The 27,514-nt window shown below is 32.5% G+C and overlaps 3 protein-coding genes and 1 long non-coding RNA gene across 7 annotated transcripts in view; 2 read left to right on the top strand and 2 right to left on the bottom strand.

The window, feature by feature from the left end:
* Nucleotides 1-2,976, bottom strand: part of LOC126891949 (WD repeat-containing protein CG11141) — a 108,444-nt gene extending 105,468 nt beyond the window's left edge. Inside the window, exon 1 of the mRNA XM_050661296.1 lies at nt 2,651-2,976. Within this exon, the coding sequence (XP_050517253.1) occupies nt 2,651-2,875 (225 nt within the window). The 5' untranslated portion in view covers nt 2,876-2,976. The remainder of the gene's footprint in view (nt 1-2,650) is intronic.
* A 3,228-nt stretch (nt 2,977-6,204) lies between these two features.
* LOC126891935 (tRNA (guanine-N(7)-)-methyltransferase non-catalytic subunit wuho) lies at nt 6,205-7,479 on the top strand. Its single transcript, XM_050661282.1, has one exon. It carries the CDS (start codon nt 6,405-6,407, stop codon nt 7,458-7,460), a length of 1,056 nt encoding a protein of 351 aa, XP_050517239.1. The 5' UTR covers nt 6,205-6,404; the 3' UTR covers nt 7,461-7,479.
* A 2,121-nt stretch (nt 7,480-9,600) lies between these two features.
* LOC126891928 (probable ATP-dependent RNA helicase DHX35) overlaps nt 9,601-27,514 on the bottom strand; it is a 396,116-nt gene continuing 378,202 nt past the window's right edge. For all 4 annotated transcript variants that reach the window (XM_050661273.1, XM_050661274.1, XM_050661275.1 and 1 more), the window contains 2 exons: nt 15,405-15,558; nt 9,601-9,740 (listed from right to left, as the gene is read on the bottom strand). In XM_050661273.1, coding sequence (XP_050517230.1) covers nt 9,617-9,740; nt 15,405-15,558 — 278 coding nt within the window. In that variant the 3' untranslated portion in view covers nt 9,601-9,616. The remainder of the gene's footprint in view (nt 9,741-15,404; nt 15,559-27,514) is intronic.
* LOC126891942 (uncharacterized) lies at nt 18,200-20,375 on the top strand. The gene is made up of 3 exons (XR_007700623.1): nt 18,200-18,468; nt 19,095-19,252; nt 20,195-20,375. It is a non-coding gene; the product is annotated as an uncharacterized LOC126891942 (long non-coding RNA).

Here is a 27,514-nt window from a genome sequence, read left to right as displayed (position 1 = left end):
CAGTAACTGTCTATGAGTGCAAGGTATAGTATGAATATACAATTTTAATAAAAATATTATTTTGAACTTATACTTATTTTTTTTAATGTTAATTTTATTACCCATTTTGTTTAACCCTTCAGCGGGCAGGTGAAATAAATTACATAAATACACAGTGAGGCCTGAGAGGACCAAAATGAAAAAATTTGAAAAAAATAAAAAATGAGATAAATTTTCTTAAGAGTACACTTTAGAAGACCAAAAATAAGCATTTTTTCAAGATTTTTGTCCCAGAACCCTTATTAAGAATGAACATAAAACTTTTTACTTATTAAGATCTAACTCTTAGAGAATACAAAAAATATATCTTTTTTCATTTATGCACGTACACTAATATTGTAGAGGGAGCCAAATTCGACACCTCGACAAAAAGTAGTTCCGATGGCGGACAGTGAATCTCAGGATTGGGATCTCTGAAACAAAAAAATCGTACGGCATTTGAAAAAGGAAAGTCTCTTACGTGAAATTTACCACCGTTAGTGAAAAATTCCGCAAAAAAAAGATTTTACAGAAATTTCAAAAAATTTTGTGAAAAAATCGCCCGTTTTCTTCAATTTTTCATGGTTATAAAATATTTATTTTTTATTTTTTGGTCAAATTGTGGTAAATTGTCAAATAAGAAACCTTCCTTTTTCATGTTGTTCTGAAGCTATTTTTTTTCAAATTTTTTTTTCTTTTTTTTTGAAAAAAAAAGCTTTTTCAAATGCAGTATGATTTTTTTGTTTCAGATATCCCAATCCTGAGATTAACTGTCTGCCATCATTTTTCGAGGCCTTGACTTTTGCGCCCTCTAAAATATTGGTGCACATGCATAAATGAAAAAAGATATATTTTTTGTACTCTCTAAGAGTTAGACATTAATATGTAAAAAGTTTTATGTTCATTTTTAATAGAGGTTCTGAGAAAAAAATTCTTGAAAAAAATGATTATTTTTGGTCTTCTAAAGTGTACTAGTACCTTAAACTACTTATCTGTGTTGTATATTTATATAATAGCAGTATTTACTGATTCAATAATAATATAATAGCTAACCTATTTAAGATTCGTTAGAAGATTTAGACTTATTTAAGATTTGTTAGAAATAAACAAGCATATAAAAATTCTCAACATTTTTCGAAATTTGCTTTTATTTTTAGTTTACAAAAAAAAATAAGAAAGAAGACAAGAAAAATATTGAAGTTTGAAAAATGCCAGACGAAAGGGAGATAAAAAACAAGGGAGATATTACAACAATGTACAAACTACAGGGCCACACAACTACTTAACACATTCGCGGTCATGACTGCATATGAAATCATTTACTCCATAAGAATATGTGTATAAAATGACAGCGTGTCTGCGAATGTGTTAATCACACCATGAAAATATGGATCTTGAGAAAGCATATCATAGACTTCCTCAAGAGGTTATGTGGTGGGTACTTACTCAATAAGAAAAGAGTTGGTGTATGTGGTGGATATGTAAAGATTGTGAGTGACATGTATAAGGGAGTAACAACTAGTATTAGTACAGGTGGAGAGACTGATAAATTTTATGTGAAAGTAGGATTGCACCAAGGGTCAGTGCTTACTCTTTATTTAAACACGTTAGTTTTGGATAAGATAACAGCAAAATTACAGATTAACTAAGTAACATCCCCTGGTGCTTAATGTATGCTGATGATGTAGTGTTAATAGGAAATAGTAAAGCTACTTAGAACAAAAACTGGAACAGTGGAAATAAGGTCTTGAGGAAAAAAGTTTAAAACTTAGTACCTAGGTCAAAAACAGAGTATTTGAAATGCTCTTTTAAATCTGTAGTTACTATAAATAAAACGATATCTTTGGATGGTGACATGATTGTGAAAAGTAATAGTTTTAAGTACCTAGCATCGGTATTCAGAGTAATAGGGAAATAGATGGAGATGCATGCAGTAGAATAAGAGTTGAGTGGATGAAGTCGAAGGAAGCAAGTGGTGTGCTGAGAACTTGGTTTTTTGTTAAAAAATGAAAATTTTCACATGTAAATAACTTAAAAAGTATTAACTTGGTGAAAAAACTCTATAGAACAAAAATTGTTTAGAATCAAGTACAGTGGAACCCTGATAAGTCGGCCTTTGATAACCCGGAAGTCCGGCTAACCAGGACCGATTTTCATCAGACAAAACAAACATTTATTCACTTTGACTGAGTTTTTTACCAAGAAATAAACAATACTGTATAGAACTGTACGTAATTTAGGTGCACTGAGCATATGTATTTTATGTTTTTGAAATTATAATGGAGTTTATCTGTAAGTATACCGTATTTTATTAATTTTTACCATATTCTCTGGCTAACCCGGATTTTCGATAACCCAGATCGGCCGCGGTCCTGATTAATCTGGCTTATTGAGGTGCTTTCACCCCCCAAGTAAAAGCAACCCTGGGCCAGTAATGAAGTAGAGGGTAAAAGGAACCTCAACTCAAATTTTTATGCAATTCGGTGGTGACACGGAAAATTACATGGTATCGTCGTACCTATTTAACGTTCATTTACTGGCCTAGTTCTAGTAGGTTAAGGTTAAATACGCACTTCCGCAAAAATATTTTATTCCAAAAATTGATAAAACGTTTAACAAAGAAAATACTTACTTCACATCTCAGTCTCTGCATATCCTTTTTATTTCTATCGAACCAGTAAACAATTCCCGAATTCGTTCCCAGTGCTATAAATTCAGGTAAAACATCAACACAAGTTAGTTTAATTTCTTGGTAAAATATGCCATTTTGGTGTTTTGTTGGTAATTTAGCGAACAATTCAGTTAAAGGTGCCCATTCCCGTAATGTTTGACGTATAGCGTTCGGATATAACGCCATTGTAAACACTTACATTACAGCCAATATAAATAATCATTTAAGAATTATAAACAAATTTTAATTATTTCACACATTTGTCAAAATATTATTTGACTTTGACAACATACGTCACGTACATTTAAATTCAGTTACACGAAGGTAGCTATATATTCTTCTCTTTTGATGAGAATTTATTTCTCAAATAGGTCGGGTCATTGTCGGCCTTGTTTAAACAGGCTGTCGTCTTATATGTGGCAACACCGTGAATTAGTCAAATAGAGGGCCGGCATATAGATATAAAAGTGGTAATAACATAGTGAGAACAATAGTGGCGAAACACGAAAATCAACGTTTTTGAGTTAAGTCCATCAACCGACATCTAAATATGCCCTCTTTTATGTGCAATATCGGCTAACCATTATTTAATTTCCTTATTACTAGAGGGCGCCTACAAGTCTTTATGGCTTTATGGAAGTGGAATTTGTCAAATATTTTGATGCATTAACGACGAAACCACCCCAAACTTTATATCAACACTGGCGAATCTGTAATTACGCCGTCCTTGTATGTATTTGAAATATTAGATATCTTATTAAAGATAGTAGTACAATGTTCAATAGTGGCGCTAATGAGCACTTTTGTCTGTGTGGTCGTTTTTGCTTTTGTGGTTTTTTGAATTTATACTTCTTTAGGCACGAGGGTAAATTTTTATTTTTACTGGGCGCATGCGCACACTGACAGTATGGTATGAAACGTTATACGGGATCCGATTGGGTGTTAAAATCATCTGTCAATAGTTGTTCAAATGGAGATTCTGGATAAACAAAATGTTGTGTATATATTAGTTTTTATTGTTGTGAGGACAGAGACAAAAAGCAACTTTATAATTATTGTAGTGACTTTTTAAATAGTTTTTAAAAGCAACAGGTACGTACCTTATTTTAAATGTTTCAGTATTGTAATAAAAAATTACAAATTAGGTAAATACCTATTTGGAAAATGTACCTACCTAGTTCGTAGGTAATGCTTTGATTTACATAATTTGATTACCAACAAAAATCTCCATCTAATATTTTTTTGTCGTATTTTAATTCCACAAGAATCAAACTTATTTGATTAAACTAACAGAATAAGCAACAAACGTTCAAAAAATTTTTAAAACGTTTAGTGCTAGGTATATCTTCCCACGTCATTCACAATGTCTCGGTAGTTAAATTCTGCGTGGGGTGAGTTCAAAATAATCTAAACGTGATAGACGCAGGTTCAATTCCCAATGGAAATTTTTATTTTTTTTATACATTTTATGATTGTAAGACCCGGTACTTTATGCCTCGATTATAACAGCCGGTTAGTTAACCGCGCGGGTTTAATCGGGATCCTTTAGGGTCTCTTGCGTTGTAATAAATGCAATTACAAGTATTATTGTAATTATAAATAAGTATAATAATAATTATAATTGCATTTATTACAACGCAAGAGACCCTAAAGAGGTCCCGATTAAACCACGGTTAACTACCGGCTGTTAATCGAGATATAAAAGTACCGGGCCTAAGCAGCAGTATATTTATTATATTTTTCTTTCAGAAAAAATACGTATTTAGTTAAAATTTTCTCAACAATTGTTGAGAAATAATTTCTTTGGTTTCATTTTCAATGTGTTTGCGTGTGTTTTATTCTTTTATTTTTTTAATTTTTCGTATGGTTTTAATAAAAATTTTTGGAAAGAGTAAGTATTAAAATTAGTTTAATAATAGAAGTATAACTTCTTACGTGCGTACAAAGTACACACACATTCTTTTTTTATATAAAACTTCTTATACAGAAACTTAGTTTCAATCGTTCTTAGGTACTTATAGAAATAGCAAATCAAGAAAGCGACTACCCACTTTGGATCAGTATTGTTTAATTCCACACTATCGAGAACCAATATTCATTTCTAAAAAGAAGTCTTACAAAATAAGTCAATTCCTTCTACCCACAATCATTTCTTTAGTAGTTTGAAATACGATACATATCTACGTGCGAGTAAAATGATGAATTTAATTTTATTATTTATAGTTCTTTTGCTTACTTTTATCATGTTTATCGTTTTCTTGTTAACAGCCATATTGTTAATAATTATTACTTATAAGATCTTATTTTGTTATTTTTCTATTGTACTTATTAGTATCATTTTGCGAATAACTGTTTAGTGTGTACAATAAAATATTTTATTTGATGCGTTTAATTTATTTATAAAAGTAAATTTTTTAATTATTTAGAACAGAAACTAAACTGTTGTAGTATATAGTAGTAGTAAAGTATAGTGGCGAAACATCAAAATAAACATCCTCGATAATGCAATATAATGGCGTAACGCAGAAAAAAAATGAAAAATAAATACAATATCCATCTTTTCTTCAAATAAAATTACTACTACTAATTGGTTTAAATGACTAGAAGCATATTATTAGAAAAATTCTGCAAAATGATTACCTTAGTCAGTTATACTGTTTAGCAGTTTCAACAAAACTTCAAATAAGATTATATATCTCTTAATGTTCATTTTGAAGTTTCGTCACTATTGTTCTCACCAGGCGAATAATGTAATAGAAGTTATATTTGAACACAAAATATTATTTATTTTACTTAGATAATGGACACAGTCGTTATAGTTCACAAAATACACTAAACGCTGTAGTCGTTATAGTTCACAAAATACACTAAACGCAAAACGCTATCATAAAAATTGAAGTCATTGGTCCAGTGGCGGATCCAGCAGGATCCAGCTTCGTCAAGAGATGCCGATTGGCTAAATGTTTATGAAAAATAAATGAATAAATGAATGTTTTTATAATTTTTATATATAACTTGGTTTGAAAAGGGGGTCGGATAGCCCCATCGCCCTCCCCTGGATCTGCCACTGCATTGGTCTTATTATTGTTGTCGGCTATTTAGGTGTAATTAATTCTCTCCTTTTCATGAGCCTATTGCTTTTAGCACTATCTTCTTTCTTTTTCAAATATTTTGGAGGTCCTGGAAATATTTTTGGAACAGGAAATTTTTTCTAAAGTGCACTTTACATCAACAATAAATTGAATAAGAAATTGACAAAGTTATTCAAGGTCAAATTTGACTTATACAAAACACCCAATTTTGCCGTGAATAAAAAGAAAATAAAGAAATTTGACAAAATAAAACATATCCAATTGTTCTATTTCATCAAATTCCTTCATTTTCTTTTACAAACCATACATTTTGTACACGTTAAATTTGGCCTTGAATAACTTTGTCAATTTCTTGTTCAATTTATTGTTGATGTAAAGTGGACATGATGTCTTTTTCTTGGGAATCTTTAAAACGCCATCAGACAGACACGTATATATTTGTAGGACCTCTATTCACGTTGCCAAATGAAATTCACTATTATGTCATTTGATATTTTAATAAAATTTTATATCTTGGTAATAAATCGTAAAAAGAAGAGATTTAAATTTAAATTATTTTTAGGTTATGTTAAAGAGTCAAGAGCAAAGAGCAAACTCGTGTAAATGTTTATTTTATTTTCATAATGGTTTTATTAAAGAAAACTGATGCCGATTTATATATTGCTAATTGTAACAATATTATTCAGTGTAATTTAAACGATAATACAGATGTCCAAGTGTCCATTCCTTATGATGTTAAAAACGTAACATCCTTAGAATTTTCGGCTTCTCAAGAGTATATTTTAATATCAACGGAAAATAAACAAATTATTATATACGATAAAGACTTTAAAGTAGTGAAACAGTTTGTAGTTAATCGTTCTCCAAGTAAAGCATGTTTTACACCCTCAAATGATATAGTAGTAGCTGACAAAACTGGTGATGTGTATCTATACAAACTACAGGACCAAGACAGCAAACCAGTGATGCTTTTAGGGCATTTGAGTGTTGTGTTGGATATTATTATTAGCAAATGTGGCAAATATATAATTACTAGTGATAGAGATGAAAAAATCAGGGTGTCCCATTTTCCAAACTGTTATAATATAGTGAGTTATTGTTTAGGGCACACCGAGTTTGTTACGAAGATTGACATTATTGATAATATATTAGTGTCAGCGTCTGGAGATGGTACAATAAGGTTTTGGGACTTCATGAATGGAAAACAGTTGGCTCTGATAGATACGAATTCGTATATTGAAGGAGACAATTTGTTGCAAAATTTTTGTGACGAAATGAATAAAGAAAAGGTTGAAATTGTAGCTCTACCTGTTACGGATATGCAGTTACATCTTGATAAACATTTATACATAGCTGTGTCAATTTATAAATATGATTGTATACAGTTGTATTCCGTAGACTTATCAAATTTTAATTTGACGCTTGTTACAACTTTAAAAGTTGCGTTACCTTCTACATTTTGTTTTGAAAATAATTTGTTTGTTTTAAGTGATAGGCTTTCCAAATATACTTTGGTTGATAATAGTTTTGTCGAGAGTATTGAACCTTTATTTGTTGAACTTTATCGGAAGTATAAGAGTTTAGTACAATTTGCCGATAGTAATGCTGTGGCAGTTCTTTATAAAAGAAAATATGACAATGTTCAAGAATATTTGGAAAGAAAAAAGCAAAGGTTATGATAATAAAACGTTTTATCTTTTTGTGTTTTTTAATGTTCCCCATTATCATATTTAATAAACAGCCATAAGCTATAGTTTTGCTAGAAATCATTGAAATTATAAAAGTGATATGTAGGGACTGTTTTAGGGTTTTGAGTGCCCCAGACAAGACAAAATTCTGTGTTTTTTTATAAAGTATATACAAATTTACTGCAAATTAGAAAAAAAAAAATAAAGTAAATATGTTTCATAGAAATAATTTAAAATTAATTTTTTTTATATTATAAATCTGCAACATTTTTTATGTTTTTGTTCATATTTATATTTTTTGTAATTTGATTTTCTACTGACAAAATTGTGCCCTAAGTAATGACTGAAAGCATGCATTGGTTGAATGTCTTCTTTTTTAAATAAATTGACGTTGCTCTCGAAGATGTCTGCTACAGCTCAATATATGGCTCATATTAAAGAGATTCTTCTTTGCAGTCTTGTTGTCTGTTGAAGCAATCAAAGCCCAATTAGTGTTTTTTGCTATCATTTCATCCATTGAATTGTGACATGTTGCATTGTCTTGGTGGAATATTAACTTTTTCTTCAACAAATGAGGCATTTCCTTTCAAATTTGGTCTTCAAACACTCCCATAAACTAATGTATTAGTCGCTGTAGAATTGTTTCTCCATGTTTTAAGTAGTCAATGAAATAATTCCTTGTGGGTCCCAAAGTAGAGAGACTATAATTGATTTATTTTGATAATAGTTTTCAACGTTTTTTCGAAACTAACTGCTTCATGTTGCCTTCCAACATGTTCATTATCATTTGTGTTGGTACAATGTATATGAATTTAGCAAAATTCGTTTAAATGGTTGTAATCGATGGAGCAAACTTCTGGTAACATGTTTTGAGCCATTGCTCAGTTTGGACAGAATTTTTTCCATCAAATAACAGTGAAAAATTGACACAAAAATTGCTTTGAATCCATTATTTATCAAAATCACAAAAATAGCATCATTTTAAGCACTGTGGGGTGTATGCTGGCTGACGACTTAGAACTGGAAGGTGTTGACATCTTTATATACTTAGGCTCCTTGCTAACTAAAGATAACAATGTCAGTGAAGAAATTAAAAGAAGAATAGTGCTCGCCAATAAGTGTTACTATGGTTTAAGAAAACAGATGGCCTCAAAAATAGAAAAATTAAATTGACTGTCTATAAAACACTAATAAGCTTAGTGCTAACATATGGTTCAGAAACTTAGTCACTTACACAGAATGACCAAGAACTGCTCAAACGTTTTGACTGAAAAATCCTAAGATGATTATATGGAAGCATAAAAGAACAAGGTTTGTGGCGCAGGCGTTACAACTATGAGTTGTATAGAAGTTTTGGAGAACTTGACGTTGTAAAATTCATTAAGGTAGCACGCCTTAGATGGATAGGTCATGTAATCAGGCGAGAGGAAGATGCCATAGTCAGAAAAGTTTTTGACTGAAGAGGGCCCATAGGACAACAAGCAAAAGGAAAACCGAGACATAGGTACCAAGACAACCTAGAAAATGATTTAAAATCAACTGGAATTAGAGCATGGAGAAGAGTTGCCAGAGACAGGGGCGAATGGAGGATTGTTCTGAAGAAGGCTTTGGTCGTAAAGAGCTGTAACGCCACTGATGATGATGACGGGGTGTATTCTGTAACATATCATGTTGATAATTCAGTAGGTTTTGCCATCTCGTGGTACGACCCTGTACTTATTGACTGGAGTGTTATATAGCTTTTCGGTAACACCCAATAAACCTTTTAATTGGCCCTGTTTTTCTCAGTTCAGTTCTATCTAGTTAACATCGAACATTCTCATAGAAACAGTAAGTTCTTACGAAGCTACCTTACTGCTAACCTTGATTGGAGTCATTGAGTCCTATATTTGTGAGATATAGTGTCCGAGATCGGGGTCACCTCTCTCCTTGTTCCTTTATATTTTTAATTATACACTTGGAAGAATCACTCATTTCTTAGTCGCCTTCTAAACCATGTGTTTTTCCTTTTGTCTTTGTGTTAATTTTAATTCCATGAGTTGGCACGAAATGCTGTCAGGCACAGCAGCTTTCTGGGACAAGTGGTATGTACCAAAAGGCTCTTAAATTGTAAGAAATAAAAAACACACAATTGCAATATTTTATATTTATTCACGGAATGTTGTCTTGTAGTAAAAATGAGGAGCTAATTCTAATAACCAGTCACTTTCAATCACTGTCAAGTCTCTCATGTACAATTTTGTTGTATGCACTACTTGACAAAATAAAATCCTAAAAATAAAGATAAAAATTAGACATAAGTAGAAAGGATTTGAATATAATATATTATACCAGGTGTCCACTTATATTTTCCCCCATTTTAACTGCCTATAACTTCTATACGGCTCAAGATAGAAATATGCGGTTTTCGCTGAAATATTTTATTGTAGTAAAAGTTTTGTTTGAATGGATTGAATTTTTTACACGTTTTCAATTACAAAAAAAAATGGCGCTTTTTTGAAAAAACGTTGTTGACTTTTTTTAATGGAACACCCAGAATATTTTTTTTGTAAATTGAAAGAACGCTCATTTACCTATCCAGCGATATAAAGTTTTTTAAAATCGGTTGTCAAATGACTGAGAAATTAATTTTTAAAATGAGAGATGCAACGTAGAAATGACATAACTAAATAAATGATTAAAATAACTAAGTACATATTCATATTCTGTTATGTGATTTCCACATTGCATCTTATTTTAAAAATTAATTACTCAGTCATTTGACAACCGATTTTAAAAAACTTTATCGCTGGAAAGGTGAATCATGACCATTCTTTCAATTTACAAAAAAAAATAGGTAGCTACTGGGAGTATCATTAAAAAAAAGTCAACGCCTTTTTCAAAAATCCGCCATTTTTTTAAAAGCGATATAAAAGATTCAATTCATTCAAACTTTTACTAAAATAAAACATTTCAGCGAAAACCGCATATTTCTATCTTAAGCCGTTTAGAAGTTATAGGCAGTTAAAATGGGGGAAAATATAAGTAGACATCTGGTATAATTGTAAATATAAATTTTATTACATAACTGTAAATACAGTGATGAGCGCGCTAATAACCGGCAAAATAGCTCAGAAGATGGAAAACATAATACCTACACTGCGAAACAAAAAGAGATGAAATTAGTGGAGGTGGAAATTATCGTTATAAAGGTATAAATGAACATTACATTACGTAGTTTCCCACCTTTAGATGTACATATCATGTATCAGAGGAGTATGACAACTGTCACTGTGACAGTAGAATTTTATAAAATACTCCTGTCACAGACGTCTAAAGATGGGAAACTATGTAATGTAGTGTTAATTAATACGTTTATAACGACAATTTCCACGTCCACTAGTTTCATCTCTTTTTGTTTCGCAACGTATTATGTTTTCCATCTTTTGAGCTATTTTGCCGGTTATTAGCTTCAGAACATTGATTAGACCCGTAGTAAGATATGGTTGTGAAACCTGGATAATGACGAAAAAAGATGAAGCCCAACTCAGAACACACGAGAGAAAGATATTGAGAAAAGTAGATAGGTATCATATATGGCCCGGCGCAAGAGGAAGACAGCACATGGAGAAACGACGAGGTTAATGAATTGAATGAAGGGTGTGACATTGTAAGATTGATGAAAAGTCAAAGACTGTCGATGGCTATAGTCTAAGAGCTGGGAGCGGATTTTGTGCGTGATAAGTAATATAAAAAAACTATATGGGGATATGTTGAACTAGTTGTGTACATGATATTTTTTATATTCACCCCCACCCCTTTGTCGGCCAAGCAGCGTTCCACGCCTGGAGATTTTACTTAGTTACGTCATGACCTACTTATTCCCAAATTTTGGTGCACTATCTCGACCATGAGCGTCACAAAAAAATAATAAAAACCGCGACTTTGACCCCTTATAACTACCCTCGTCCCCCACTCTGGTTTCCGGCTCTGGGGATTTTACTTAACTATGTAATTGTCTACTCTTTCCGAAATTTTGGTGCATCTCAATCACGAACGTCGCAAAAAACCCTTTATATTTTTTATATTCACCCCTACCCCCACCCCTTTGTCGACCACGCAGCGTTCCGCCCCTAGAGATTTTACTTAGTTACGTCATGACATACTTATCCCCAAATTTTGGTGCACTATCTCGATCATGAGCGTCACAAAAAAAAATAATAAAAACCGCGACTTTGACTCCTTATAACTACCCTCGTCCCCCACTCTGGTTTCCGGCCGTTGGAGAAAGTCATGTACACAACTAATTCAACATATCCCCGTATAGTTTTTCCATATTACTTATCACGCACAAAATCGGCTTCTATCTCTCCGACTACTAGGACATGCCCAGAGACAAGAAGGTACAACAACAACAAAGAAAATATTACAATGGAAGCCGGTAGGAACGTGACAAAAAAGGAAGGTCCAGAACGAGATGGTTCAGGGGCGTCATTTGAAATTTTGATGGGGGGGCAAGCATTATAAATATATACAATAGATTATACAGGGTGTTAGTAAATAAGTATGACAAACTTTAAGGGGTAATTCTACATGAAAAAATAATGACAGTTTGCTCTATAAATGTATGTCCGCAAATGCTTCGTTTCCAAGATACGGGGTGTTGAAATTTTTTTTTCAAACTGCGAATTTTTTTATTGCTCTAAGAACTTTTAAACTATAAAAATTAAATTTGGTGGGTTTCAAGAGGTAGTTATTGCGCACTTTTTGGCAAACAAATAACAATTTTATATTTATCATTGGCGCGCCTACGGGTAATGGTCTGAATTTTTTTAAAGAAAAAAATAGTACGCCACTGAGATATTTCAAATTAAAAATTATTTTTGTATTCCACGTTTAATTCATGACAAAAAACCTTTCTTATATATTTTTCCTATAGTGCATCGTTTTTATGCAAAACAATAAAACATCTTCGCGCGTATTTTTCATTTCGTAATACATTATCAAGAACTCTCCAATATAATAATGTCAAACTAGAACAATAACAGAAAATATTTGTAAAAGGATTTTAAATATGTTGAAGGCTACAACAAATGTTCAAAATTACCTCCTTTAAAGGTGACAGAGTAATTTTATATTCACCATTGGCGCGCGTACGGGTAATGGCCGGAATTTTTAAAGAAAAAAATAGTACGCCAATAGTAGTTTTTGTCTTTTTTCATATGAGGCGCCGTTTTTATGCAAAAAATAAAATATCTTAACGTTTACAAAGTATTTGAAGTAAGTTTCTATGCATATGGAATCTACCTCGAATAATTTGTAAGCGTTAAGATGTTTTATTTTTTTGTATAAAAACGGCGACGCATATGAAAAAAAGACAGGAATGATTTTTTGTCGTAAATTGAACGAGAAATTCAAAAATGATTTTTAATTTGACCTTTCTCAGTGGCGTACTATTTTTTTTCTTTAAAAAATTCAGACCATTACCTGTACGGGCGCCAATGCTAAATATAAAATTATTCTGTCACCGTTAAAGGGGGTAATTTTAAACATTTGTTGTAGCTTTGCATCTAGTTAAAATGTTTTTAGTAATATTTTCTGTTATTGTTCTACTTTGGTATTATTATATTGGAGAATTCTTGATAATGTATTAAGAAATGAAAAATACGCTAGAAGATGTTTTATTTTTCCGCATAAAAACGGTGCACCATAGGAAAAAAATATAAGAAATGTTATTTATCATAAATTAAATGCGAAATACAAAAATAATTTTTAATTTGAAATATCTCAGTGGCGTACCATTTTTTTCTTTAAAAAAATTCAGACCATTACCCGTATGCGCGCCAATGATGAATATAAAATTGTTATTTGTTTGCCAAAAAGTGCGCAATAACTACCTCTTGAAACCCACCAAATGTAATTTTCATATGTTAACCGGTCTTAGAGCAATAAAAAAATTGGCAGTTTGAAATAAAAATTTCAAAACCCTGTATCTCGGAAACAAATCATTTGCGGACATACGTTTATAGAGCAAACTGCCAATATTTTTTCATGTAGAATTATCCCTTAAAGTTTTTCATACTTATTTACTAACACCCTGTATATGATGTAATGATGAAAATTGATGTATTTCTTGTATTTCAGTCATTTTCAGGGTCGGGGGGGGGGGGGGCAAATGCTCCCTGACCCTATCAAATGACGCCCCTGAGGTGGTTGGATGACGTGAAAGACTGCTTGAAAACCATGAATATAAGACGATGGAGGAGAGCACAAGAGAGATCTGAATTAATAATTATATGGGAAATAAGCCACAATTAAAATGAAAAAATAATTTTATTAACGTTTCGACGCCCAAATCGGGTGCCGTTGTCAAAATACAAAATATTACTAAAATAAACTAAAGTGTTGTTGCTAAGCAAAAAAATTCTTCTAATAATTTATTTAATCTCACTCATTTATATTGGCAATTCAGACATATATTATACATTTTAAAGTAGAAGACTTTAAAATGATATTGCCAATATTTTATGAGTTGCGTTCCTGGGACGACTTACTGAAAGATAGTTCATTCGATTACATGAAATTAACCCCAACTCAAGAATATCCGTCATAAAAAATTATAGCATGTGATATGTCTTTAAAAAGACAACCAAATGCAACGACAGTAAAATTCTCGCGTTAGAGACTTCATAGTAAATCACAAGGGAAAACCAGGAAAAACCCTGTGATACTATCCCGACATCGTAAGTATTTGGTCTTACATTAATTTACTCTCAAAAAATAATACCAAATTCTGACTTGTAACATGTTTAAATTATAAATATTATTAATAATACTAGATAATATATAAGTAATACTAAAATATAAAATATGTACTAGCTCGATATTATTGACTTACTAATCTTGGTATTTTCTTTCTATTGACTTCCTCTTTCAGTATGGGTAACCACATCCTACTGCATTCTACCGAGGAATTTGCGACACAATTGGTTTCATTTAGCATAATTAGAGCCGCTTCTTTGATTTTTCTCTTTTTACTATCTGATTCTTATTTGGCTCTAATTATTAAATTTATTCTTATTTGGCTCTAATTATGCTAAATGAAACCAATTGTGTCGCAAATTCCTCGGTAGAATGCAGTAGGATGTGGTTACCCATACTGAAAGAGGAAGTCAATAGAAAGAAAATACCAAGATTAGTAAGTCAATAATATCGAGCTAGTACATATTTTATATTTTAGTATTACTTATATATTATCTAGTATTATTAATAATATTTATAATTTAAACATGTTACAAGTCAGAATTTGGTATTATTTTTTGAGAGTAAATTAATGTAAGACCAAATACTTACGATGTCGGGATAGTATCACAGGGTTTTTCCTGGTTTTCCCTTGTGATTTACTATGAAGTCTCTAACGCGAGAATTTTACTGTCGTTGCATTTGGTTGTCTTTTTAAAGACATATCACATGCTATAATTTTTTATGACGGATATTCTTGAGTTGGGGTTAATTTCATGTAATCGAATGAACTATCTTTCAGTAAGTCGTCCCAGGAACGCAACTCATAAAATATTGGCAATATCATTTTAAAGTCTTCTACTTTAAAATGTATAATATATGTCTGAATTGCCAATATAAATGAGTGAGATTAAATAAATTATTAGAAGAATTTTTTTTGCTTAGCAACAACACTTTAGTTTATTTTAGTAATATTTTGTATTTTGACAACGGCACCCGATTTGGGCGTCGAAACGTTAATAAAATTATTTTTTCATTTTAATTGTGGCTTATCATATAATTATTAATCATAAAAATGCCACAAGGAAATAGCTTCAGAACAACATTAAGAGATCTGAATGGAAAGGCATAGACAGACAGGCAAAGACCCATCCAGTGTTATGATGCCAAAAGAATAAAAAGTAACTTAAAGACAATTTACATATACATACATACCATTGCGGTTGAGGCATAGTATACAAAACGCTATCAGGATGTACAAAAAGTTCAATATCTCCCCTGATTGTTTTGTAAACACCACTATGGTGTAAATAGGCAGCATTTGGAAACAACCCCTTCACCAAACATTTTCGAATAGTTTCTGTTGACCCTTAAAAAGAAAGAAAAGTGAAAGAGTGATCATGCGCAGTTAATAAATAATGTTAAAACACATAGACCCCTTTTTATAAAAGGTATATTTTGTAAACAGCTCCAAAATTTACTATTTACAAAACTTTACTATTCAAACTTTATTTTAAGTTGTGATATACCTATACATTAAGCGAGTGCATGCATATTTTTATGTAAAATAAGAATCATTATGAAATACTTCACACCCAAAATCTTCAATTCCTTATACATCAAGTCACTAGAGAATGCTCTAATAACGGACTTAGCATAAATACAACAAAGACTAAGTTACTTGTGGTTAGTAAACAAGACGTCGGCGTCGGCTCAATGCAACTAATTGTCAGTAATGAACCGATAACACAAATTCTCCTTCTTTTTCTACGGCCTCCTCCTCTATCTGTTCTCCTTCGTAAGGATGTAGTGGCGTCATGTAAGTCGTTTGACTATTTCTATCCAATCCTCTCTCTCCTGTGCGTGTTGTTTTACTTCGGAGAACGAGTAACCAGTCATGTCTCTTATTTGGCCCGACCATCGTAATGGAGATCTTCCTCTGGATCTTCTGCCCTCTACGTTGGCTTCAACTATCATTCGTTCCATGCCTTCCCTTCTTCTAGTTATATGTCCAAAATATCTCAGTATATTTTGGTTGATAGTTGTGCTGAGTCCAGTTTTTATGTTAAGTTTGGCTAATATTGAATTATTTGTGCGATGTGCGGTCCATGGTATGCGCATCATTCTCATGGTTAGTAATAACGGAACCTAAGAAATTAAATTGTCTGGCCACTTCGTAACCTGCCAAGTCTCTTATCTCCGGTTGGTTGTTTCTGATTCTATCGATGATCATTACTTTGGTTTTCTGTATATTTATTTTCAAACCATATTCTGTACTCACCGTTCCTAGCCTATTCATAATTTCTTCCAGTTCTTCTGGTGAAGACGCCAATATAACAGTGTCATCAGCATAACGTAGGTTTTTTTATTTTTCTTCCTCCTATCGTTGCTCCACCTTGCCATTCCTCAAAAACTTGACGCATAATGTGTTCACTATATATATATATATATATATATATATATATATATATATATATATATATATATATATATATATATATATATATATAATTCACTGAAATGGTGGATGTGTGAATTGTTCGTAAGGGGATTTTTCCACATTCTCTATTTCATTTGTTTGATTTAGTTACGTTTGGTCGGTAAACCAATAACTTAGATCTTTTGATCACTGAGTGTGTTTCAAAGATTTACATCTTTTGTTTTTTTTTTGTTTTTCAAATATATATATATATATATATATATATATATATATATATATATATATATATATATATATATATATATATATATAAAATTTTTACATAAATTTTTTTTTATACATGTATGATAACCACATACTTCTTTTGCTGTTCTAAGTCTTTGTTAAATTGTAAACTGTACTTAGTTTTATTGATTGTTTATACACCTAACGATTCAATGGTTCATTGTTTCAAGCTTTTGTTACTTTTTATACCTTTGACTGCTACATGTCTTTTTGAGGTAACACCGTTATATTAACTTCTCTATGGATGTTTGGTTTTTCATATTGTTCTTTTTAGATGAACTGATGATGCTCTTTGATCAGAGAGCGAAACGTCTTCGAATAAATAGATGAAGTAGCCACCTTCTTTGTCTTATTTCTCCACCTATTGACCGAAAAACCCTCCACTCTTCGAGTGATCCTTAATTTATATTGGATTAACGGTCGTACTCCTTTTCTCGATATATATATATATATATATATATATATATATATATATATATATATAGAATGGAATGGGGGATATTATACATCCCTGTCGCACTCCAGATTTTAATTTGAAGTTTTTCGAAACCACATTATTAACTCTTGCATTAGCGGTGTTATTTACATAAAGTGCTTGTAATAGATAGATTAGATGTTCTGGCGTACCCATTTCTCCAAGTATATGCCACATTTTATCCCATTTTACGTTATCGAAGGTCTTGGAGTAGTCAACAAAGCACAAATATGTTTCTATGTTAAACTCTCGAGATTTTTCGATAATTTGACGAATATTAATAACCCTAACAACACACAACATTCCAGGAATGTACTACCAAAGTTCTATCAATATTTGAATGTCCTGGACATTTAGGGAACATTCGGTGAACATCTGTTTAAATTATTCCTGGAATGTTACCATAAGACATTCTGTGAACATACTACCAATGTTCCTATATTTTAAGTTGCGAAATAATACATACGTGTAAGAGATACAACATTACTTATAACATACCAGACAAACTAAGTGACATTTTAGGCCTACAGTGCAATAATATGTCAAATTTAAAGAGTTTCCCAAGATTATAAACATACAAATGTAATAAAAATTATTGTTCGCGAATATTCAATTTGGAATGCGATTTTGTTAATAAAAAAAATACTTATAACTTATGCAAAACCCAAGAGAGGCATTTATATTTATTTCTTTTGCGTTCATTTTCAAATTCGCCGTGCATATATTTTTGTGCATGGCGCTTGAGAGGGCATCACGTGACTAAAAACGACCAACCAACGACCTCGCTTCGGCCATCTTGGCATCTTCATCTTGGCGACCTCTATGTTGGCGACCTTGCCTTGCCGTGGATTGTTTTTAGTTGTTTGTATTATTTGTGCTTTTTAAGAATATTTTTTTAATTCGGATACTTTTATAATAGCTTTAATAGTATTATTAACATAGTGCATAAAATGGTGTCCTGTTTTTAACGCAGTTGGAGTAGCAGAAACAAATGTAGATAAAAAAATCTGCAGGAATAACGTTTCAATTATGACAGAAGCTCAAAACAAATGACTGTGAATGAAAAGCCCTATTAAAAGGTTAGTATGCAAATATGTAAACGAAAGCATGCCCTGTATTTCAGAAAATAAATTAATACTATTAATACCCTATTCATAAAAAATCTTTTAAGTAACGTAGATATAACAAAGTGAATAAAAGGCATAAATCAGAAGAATTATTATTTTATTTTATAAGTTAATAATTGGTCATATCCATTTATTATTTTAATAATAATTGTGAATAAGCCACAAACTTCGCTTATTCCTAACTAAAATAGTAAATAGAGATAGGTAATAACAAAAGGATTTGTAAAACTAAAATAATTCTTTTTGCGTTTTTGCTAGTGTATGCGTTTATAAATAGGATGGTAGACCACACACTATAATATGCAGTACCAACTAATGAATACACAGAATATTATAGTCGATTTGCTAAACTCAGTCTCAGTACTAATTACTGTAATTTTGGCAAAATTGGCCAAAAACAAAAAAAATTACCTACTAAAATCACTAGCCAGTTGTGTCTGAGTTTGGGGAACCGACTATACTAATAAACAATTTCTAAGCTGTTTTATAATAATTTTGTGAGTTCATTAATCATATTTTTTATTTAAAACTAAAATTTGTTAATAATGCTTAGTAATGCATATATTTTGTATTTTTAGCTTTCCAGAAGATCCTGCGAAGAAGACATGAAGTATAGATCAGATTTGTTAATAGAGGAGTATGTTCAAAACACTTTTTAGAAAAAGATATTGACAGAACTTCACTTTCATCTGTTCGTTTGAGAGACTGTGCTGTTCCAATAGCTTATGTCACACAGGTATATGCATAACCTAATTAATAATACAGTCCGTACAATATAGATACTGTTGTAATTCATTATCTACATCGGAGATCTAAGTTGACATTGTTGCCCAACTACAAAAAATTTTTGAATTCATTTTAAGTCAAATATATCACATAATTATTGCGAAGTAGATTATACAACAAAACAGATTAATATTCAATGTAAATAAATAAAAACATCAGAAATCGAAAACAAGAATTAAGGTATAATCTTATGTTACAGTTATTAAGGTACCAAGGGTATTATAGGGATATACGTTGACCGAAAGCGTTATTATTATAATACCTGTGGTGCCTTCAACGTTTAATGCCTGACTAAATTATTCTTTATATGCGAAAAATTTGAATGAATTTTGAATTGATTAGTTTTTAAATAAGTACATTTACCAGTAACAGTAGTAACGTAATTGTGGTAACCATAGTTTTACTTAGGTTGATATTTGTCAACTTGACAGTATCTAAGTCGTTATTTAAATTTAATGCCCAAGGGCGTTATATCGTACTTAACAGACTTCGAAATGTCATTATTTGTCAAATAATGTACCAGTAGGACATTAAAGTAAATAATAAAAACAATAAATATAATGAATACTAAATACTTATTTGTTTGTGAAAAATCTATTTCTTTGTGGCTTTTTTGTAATTAATTATTCTAATGGGGAAATAAGCCACAATTTACTTGAAAAAATAATTTTATTAAGGTTTCTACTTCCACATCGGATGTCGTTGTCAAAATACAAAATGTTCATTATTATTATTTTATTTATTAAATATTATTTATTATTTATTTAAATATTATTTAATATTTATTTTTTTATTATTATTATTTATGCATATTATTACCTGTAAATAATATTTCTTCTGATTGTTAATTGTAAAGGATAGAAAAATTACCTTTTATTTTATTTTCTTTTAGAATCAGCTGAGAGAAGTGGTCTACAAAAAACCAGAAAGGAAACGGAATATGTGGTTACGAAAAGCAAAAGAAAGGTTTACAAAGCAAATGTAACACATTTTTTTATAATATTTAGGAATGTCAGCAAATTACATTAAAAAATGTATGTAAAGATTTTTTGCAATAAAAATGTTTATATTTATCAAGGATGTATTATTTGGTATGGCCATATATCGTCAGTGATGTGACAGTACCTCCTATCTGTTTTTTTCAAGAGATTTGTAAGATAGACTAAAAACTTGTTTCGGCCACCTCCTGTTTTCATATATTTTTTGACTTGTTTTGCAGTAAATTCAACTATCTATTTACTACAAAAAAAGTCAGAATACGTACGAAACCAGAAAGTGACCTTAAAAAATGTTTTTCGTCTCCTGCAAACCTCATAAAAAAACATATAGGAGGTATTGTCACATTACTGACGATATATTTCAGTGAATGTCTAAAAAATATACTGTGAATGTTCAAAGAACGTTCGTAGACATTCATGGAATGTTCTAACAAGACATTCAGTCTAAAAATATACTGTGAATGTCCAAAGAACATTCATGGAATGTTCCAACAAGACATTCAGTCTAAAAAATAGACTGTGAATGTCCAAAGAACATTCGTAGACATTCATGGAATGTTCCAACAGAACATTCTAAGAATATTTAAAATGCTGACACAGCACTTTCCTGGTACTTTCCAGGGACATTCGTGTGCATTTGGGGACATTCCAGGAATGTTTTCAATGTCCTGTGTGTACATTCTAGGAACATTCATGGAATGTTTTGTGTTATTAGGGAATGTGTTCTCTTGTTCCCCTACCTGAGACGAATCCGCATTATTCTTGTGGAATTTGCGGTAATAGAATGGATTTTAATCTTTCATTGATTATTGTTAGAAGTACTTTGCTCGCGTGAGATATCAACGCTACTGTACGGTAATATGCAATCTGTCGGAGAACCTTTTTTGTATATGGGAATAAACGTGAGTTTACCCCAGTCATTTGGTCACTTTCCGGTATTCCAGATCTCATTGCAAATTCTAAGCATTACTTCCCTCCCTAATTCCCCCATTTCTTTGAGTATTTCAGCTGTTATTCCATCCTCTCCTTGTGCTTTTCTACATTTTAGCTTTTTTATTGCCGACTCAATTTCAGTTTTCAATATTTGAGGTTCTTTTTCATAACTTCTTTTCTCTGTATTATGGTCTTATGGTCTTCTACGGCACTACAGCCCAAATTGAGCCTTGGCCTCCTTTATTTTTTGCCTCCACCCTTGCTTGTCTGTGGCTGCTCTTCTCCATACACGGACTCCTAAAAGGGCTTGTGCGTCGCTGTTTAATGTTAGGTCTGGATCCCGCGTATGAAAAAAAAGTTGATTAATAGCAAGCTAAAAATTTGTTAATAACTTAAGGGTGTCTAGTCGGACAAACTTTGATATATGGGAACACTGGAATAGGGGAATTTTTAATTGTGGAACAGGTTAAAAATTTGAAACAGTCAGACCACGAAAACGTCACATGTATTTTGTCCGACAGAACTTCCAATTGATTTGTTACCCTTTCATTAAATTCTCATGCAAAAATCAGACTGCTATTTATCGCTGTCATAATTCCTGTCATATGACATTTTCTACGTGATCCACTCATTATAATGCCCATTTGGTGATAAATAGCAGCCTGATTTTTGCATGAGAGTTTAATGAAACGGTAACAAATCAATTGGAAGTTCTGTCGGACAAAATACATGTGACGTTTTCGTGTTCTGACCGTTCCAAATTTTTAACCTGTTCCACAATTAAAACTTCCCCTGTTCCCATACATCAAAGTTTGTCCGACTGGACTGTCTAGTCTAGACACCCTTAAGCTATTAACAAATTTTCAGCTTGCTATTAATCAACTTTTTTTTCATACGCGGGATCCAGCCCAGCGCTTTCTTGGCTTTCCAACCGGTCTCTTTCCCTGCATTCTAGCATTCAGTGCTCTTTTTGGTAGCCTATCCTCTCCCATTCTTATCACATGTCCGGCCCATTGCAATATTTGTATTCTAATGAAGTCTGACAGGGGTGTTTCCTTATAGAGTTGATAAAGCTCGTTGTTGTATCGACTTCTGAAGATTTCGTTTTCCCTCACAGGTCCTAGTATTCTCCTCAGTACTTTCCTTTCGAATGTCGAGTTTGTTTTTGGATGTTTCTTTCAGGAACCAGGCTTCACAGCCGTAGCATGTAATTGGTCGAATTAAGGTTTTATAGATTCTCATCTTTGTATTTCGGTGGACACTTTTTAGACCGAAATATATGGGAGAGGGCAAAATAAGCTCTGTTTGCCTGCGTTATTCTCTTCCGTATTTCTCCATCTTCTGATCCGTCGGCATATATTTCTACTCTCAGGTATGTAAACTTTCCAACCGTTTCAATGTCATCTTATCTTTATGTATAATGTTTTGTGGGACTATATTTCTTCTGCTCTGAGTCATAATTTTTGTTTTTTCTGTGTTAATTTCCAGTGCTGATCAGTAACAACTGATTTTATGATTCTCCTGGCTTGTCTTAAATATGCTCTCGATGCCACTTCTCCTTCAGTTTCGCCCAGCGGTGTTATGAAGAGGGGATACGTTAACACGGATGGGCCGTCTCTGGTCGACCGGCCCATCACCCGCTGTGGTATCATATCATTACAAGGTGACTTAATGAAGATGATAAAAAAGAGAAAACTTGAATATCTGGGGCATATAATGAGAGGTACCTAGCAGATACAGTATACTCCAGTTAATACTCAACAGAAAGATCGACGGAAAAAGATGAATTGCTAGGAACAAATATTGATGGCTCCGAAACCTTTATCAATGGACTGATATATCAGCAGATGATTATAATATGCCGCATAAGATCGAGAAGGATATCGGCAAATTGTCATGGAAGCTACCCACGCCTAAAATTCGGGCACGGTACTTAAAGAAGAAGAAGAATAGAGCGACATCAACACAAACACAAATCAGAGTCAAAGGACTAAGTACGGAATCCGCGAAATACACACACCGGCAAAATTAGCCCGAACACCTTAAAAATGGGACATGTTTGATGTCTCGAATTTCCTAAACCTGTTGTCCGATTTGAGTGGATCTTTTAGTATGTTATAGCCTTATTATTTAATAATATCAATGTAACAATATTGTTGCTAGACAGGTAAATGTCATTTTATACCGGGTGTAACAATCATACTGTGTTTTTTTCTTAAAGTTCGGAACATCCTGTGGAATATTCTTGCATATATAAAATATTGAAGTTAAAACTCAATTATAGCCTTAGGCTTTCTTAACATTTTCTTTTTCGATTCATTTGCTTATGTTGGACAATAAAAAAGTTATGGGCTTTAACAACTAGCCATGTTTTTCATCAATAAATCCTCATAGTAGGGGAGGAAAGTATGCTAAATTTGCAGTTACTCGAGCGTTATGGAGACCTATTGGATTCTGAAGAGTGGGTGCTAAAACCAAAAAAAGTTAAGTTTTCCATAAAGTGTGAGACTCTCCATTTTTTAATTTAATTTGTGTGTGTACTTATACAGAAAAAGATTATCAGGGACTATAACTGATAATGAAATATTAGAAAACGATAATATCGAGGAATGCTGGGAAAACTCAAAAATAGCATAATTAACGCAGCAACAGAATCACTTGGAGAGAGGAAAGTAATGGACACTAATATAGCAAAAATGAAAACCCCATGGTTTAGAGAGGAAGTGAAGAAAAGAAGAGAGCCCTTTTGCAAACGAAATCAGAAATGAAACGAATATTTTAGTCAGACTTGTTGATAAGTTGGGATGTTTTAAGTGTAAACACAGCTTAAAGTGAGTTGGTAGCTCTGAGAGAGATGGCCATCTGGCACTTACTGTTCTGCGGTGATGTTCCATACGGACTGACAGGTAGGGCAGAGAACAACGGGGCAAAGAGTAGTTATAGAAAAACTGAATGTAAAATGTATTGAATAACATATTAGTAATAAATATGAATTATCCCATCGACAGTGGTCTTATTAATTAAACAATGGTTAAGGTACTTAAGGACATATCAATGGCGACGAGGATAAAAGTGGTAACGAAGTAAATACTAATTGTTTTATGTAAACCGATGTCCGGTACCTTTGTTAGTGAATCAAGATGGCGAACAAAAAGTTCGAAGAATTTATTCCAGATTTACAACCGTGGAATATTTACGAAGAAAGATTGGAACAACATTTTGTGGCAAATGGGGTTGAAGAGGAAGCTATTAAAGTGGCGATCCTAATCAGTTCGGTAAGTGCACCCACATACACCTTGTTGAGAGATCTATGTTTTCCAGAAGCTCCCAAAACCAAAACATTTGCAGAATTATCACAGTTATTAGCTACCCATTACGGAGGTCAAGTGAGTACATGGAGAGAGAGATGTACATTTTTTGACCTGCGGCAAGAAACTGAGGAAAAAATAGCGGACTGGTATGCTAGGATAAGAAGTGCTGCAGTTACGTGCAAGTTTGGGGCAGATCTAACCAAAGTGCTGCTAAATAAGTTCGTGAGTGGTATGTGTCCTAGTAAAATTCTCGACAGATTATGCGAAGAGGATGAAAAGGCGACGATGGAGCAGATGGTGAGTTTGGCAATGAAGACAGAAAATGCTATTATGGCTTCAAAAACAAGCTCGAGGTCAACTGTAAATGTTCACGTGATAGATCATCAGCAAGCTTCGTCATCGTCGAGTTCTCGAGTTCGTCGGCAGGGACAGGATGGAGGTTGGCAACATGGGACAAGGCGGACAATGCATGGCAGCTCAAACGTCAATGTAAATTCAAGTGTCAATCAGATGTCAAAATGTAAGATATGTGGAAATAAACACAAAAATAGTTGTAAATATAAAGATTACATTTGTAATATATGTAAAAAAATTGGGCACTTGGCTAGGGTCTGTTTGGCACATAAAAATAGTGTTAATTTTATAGATAGTGAGGCGGAAGAGGACATTTATACATTAGACAGCATAGAATCAAGAATTGTTGATCTGTGCCATGTACAAGTCAAGGTAGACAATCCCTTTAAAATCCAGGTAAAGATTGAAGGCAAAATATATGAGATGATCATTGATAGTGGCGCTGGTATAAGTGCAATCACAAAAGAAACATATATAAATAATTTTTCTCATTTTAGGCTAACCAGTGATGATCTGTTGCTAAAAAGTTATGAAGGTAGTGTCTTTTCACCAGAGGGATATTTTATAATAGATATGGGCTATAAAAGCAAGAAAATACCAGTAAAGCTATACGTTGTTCAAAAAGGTTCTGCAAATATTCTAGGGAGAGACTGGATAAAGGCCTTCAATATTAGGCTTGAAATGATGAATCAAATTGTAAGTAATAGTAAAATTCTAGATCTAATAAACAGTTTTTCAAACGTATTTACTAGTAAGTTAGGAAACTTTAATCATAAGGAAATTTCAATTAAAGTTGTGGAAAATGCTAAACCAGTTTTTTGCAAGCACAGAGCTGTTCCTTTAGCCTATGCGAAAGAGGTAGAGTTAGAGTTAGATAGGTTAGAGAAAGAGGGAGTAATAGAATTAATAGACAATTCAGATTGGGGAACACCTTTAGTCTTTGTTCAAAAATCAAATGGGAAAATACGAATATGTGGGGATTACAAAACAACAATAAATAAACATTTAGAAGATGTGAAATATCCACTTCCAAAAATTGATGAATTATGGAATAAACTAAAAAAAGGTCAACGTTTTTCAAAAATTGATTTACAACTAGCTTATATGCAGTTGTCCTTAAATATTGAATCAAGTAAGTTGTTAGCGTGGAACACTCACAGGGGTTTGTACGCAGTTAAAAGATTACCATTCGGAATAAAATCAGCAAGTAGTATATTTCAACGAGAAATTGAAAATCTCTTTAAGGGCATGAAAAATGTAACAAACTATTTAGATGATATAATAGTAACGGGGGAAACAGCAGAAGAACATATGACTAACTTGAGGGAAGTTCTTAGCAAACTTGAAAAGGCTGGGCTGACAGTTTGTAAAGAAAAATGTGTATTTTTTAAAGAGGAAGTTGAATACTTGGGGTACAAAATATCAAAAGAAGGCCTTAAGAAAACAGATAGTAAAATTGCTGCAATAATAAATGCACCTAAACCAGAAAATATAACAGAAGTTAGAGCTTTTACAGGGCTAGTAAATTATTACCATAAATTTATACCTCGGGCTGCCCAGATCTTAGAACCAATATACAAGCTTTTAAAAGGTAATGTAAAGTTTTTCTGGTCAAAAGAATGTGAAAGGGCATTCAATATTATAAAAGATATAATAGCATCAGATAATTGTTTAGTTTATTTTGACCCTGACCTTCCAATAATAGTAACAACAGATGCAAGTGACAAGGGTATTTCAGGCATGTTAAGCCAAGTTAAAGAGGGAGAGGAGAGAACAGTAGCATGTGTGTCAAGAACTCTCATGCCAGCAGAAAAAAAATATTCTACAGTTGAAAAAGAGGCTTTAGCAGTTCATTTTACCATAAATAAATTTTACCAGTACCTCTGCTGTAATAAGTTTAAATTAAGGACAGATCAAAAAGCGCTAGTTGCATTATTTGGAGAACACAGGAGCATCCCTAAAATGTCCGCAAACAGGATACAAAGGTGGGCTTTATTTTTGTCATCGTTTGACTACAGTATTGAACATATCAAGGGAATAAACAATCCTGTAGCTGATTATTTATCAAGGTCACCAGTGCAGGTTACGGGAACAGTAGAGGAACCAGCGGAAGGAATGACATATATTCATTTCACGGAGTCTATAGAATACTGGCCAATTAACAACAAAGTACTTAGAGAAGAAACAGACAAAGATGGCATTTTAAGGGCAATAAAGATGTATATTAAAACGGAAAGATGGCCCAAACATTTAAGTGATGAAATAATGCCATTTTACCATAAACGACAAGAGTTGTATTTAGATGAGCACATAATAATGTGGGGACATCGTATTGTGGTACCATCAAGTCTAAGACCACAAATCCTCGATGAGCTCCATGCAGGACATTTTGGAATAGTCAGGTGCAAGTCATTAGCGAGATCATATGTTTACTGGCCTAAAATAGATTCCGACATAGAGCATAGGGTAAAAAGTTGTGGTCCATGTTTAAAGAATAGAGACAACCCTCCATCAGAGTTTTCACCGTGGCCTGAAGTGGACAAAGTATTTGACAGAGTGCATATAGATTTTTTGCAATTAAAAAGCAAGTTGTGCTTAATATTGGTGGATGCTTAC

This window comes from Diabrotica virgifera, chromosome 9 (genome assembly GCF_917563875.1).
Source record: "Diabrotica virgifera virgifera chromosome 9, PGI_DIABVI_V3a".
Classification (NCBI taxonomy): domain Eukaryota; kingdom Metazoa; phylum Arthropoda; class Insecta; order Coleoptera; family Chrysomelidae; genus Diabrotica; species Diabrotica virgifera.
Note: the sequence above shows the minus strand (reverse complement) of the source record. Positions and strands in the feature narration are given on the sequence as shown.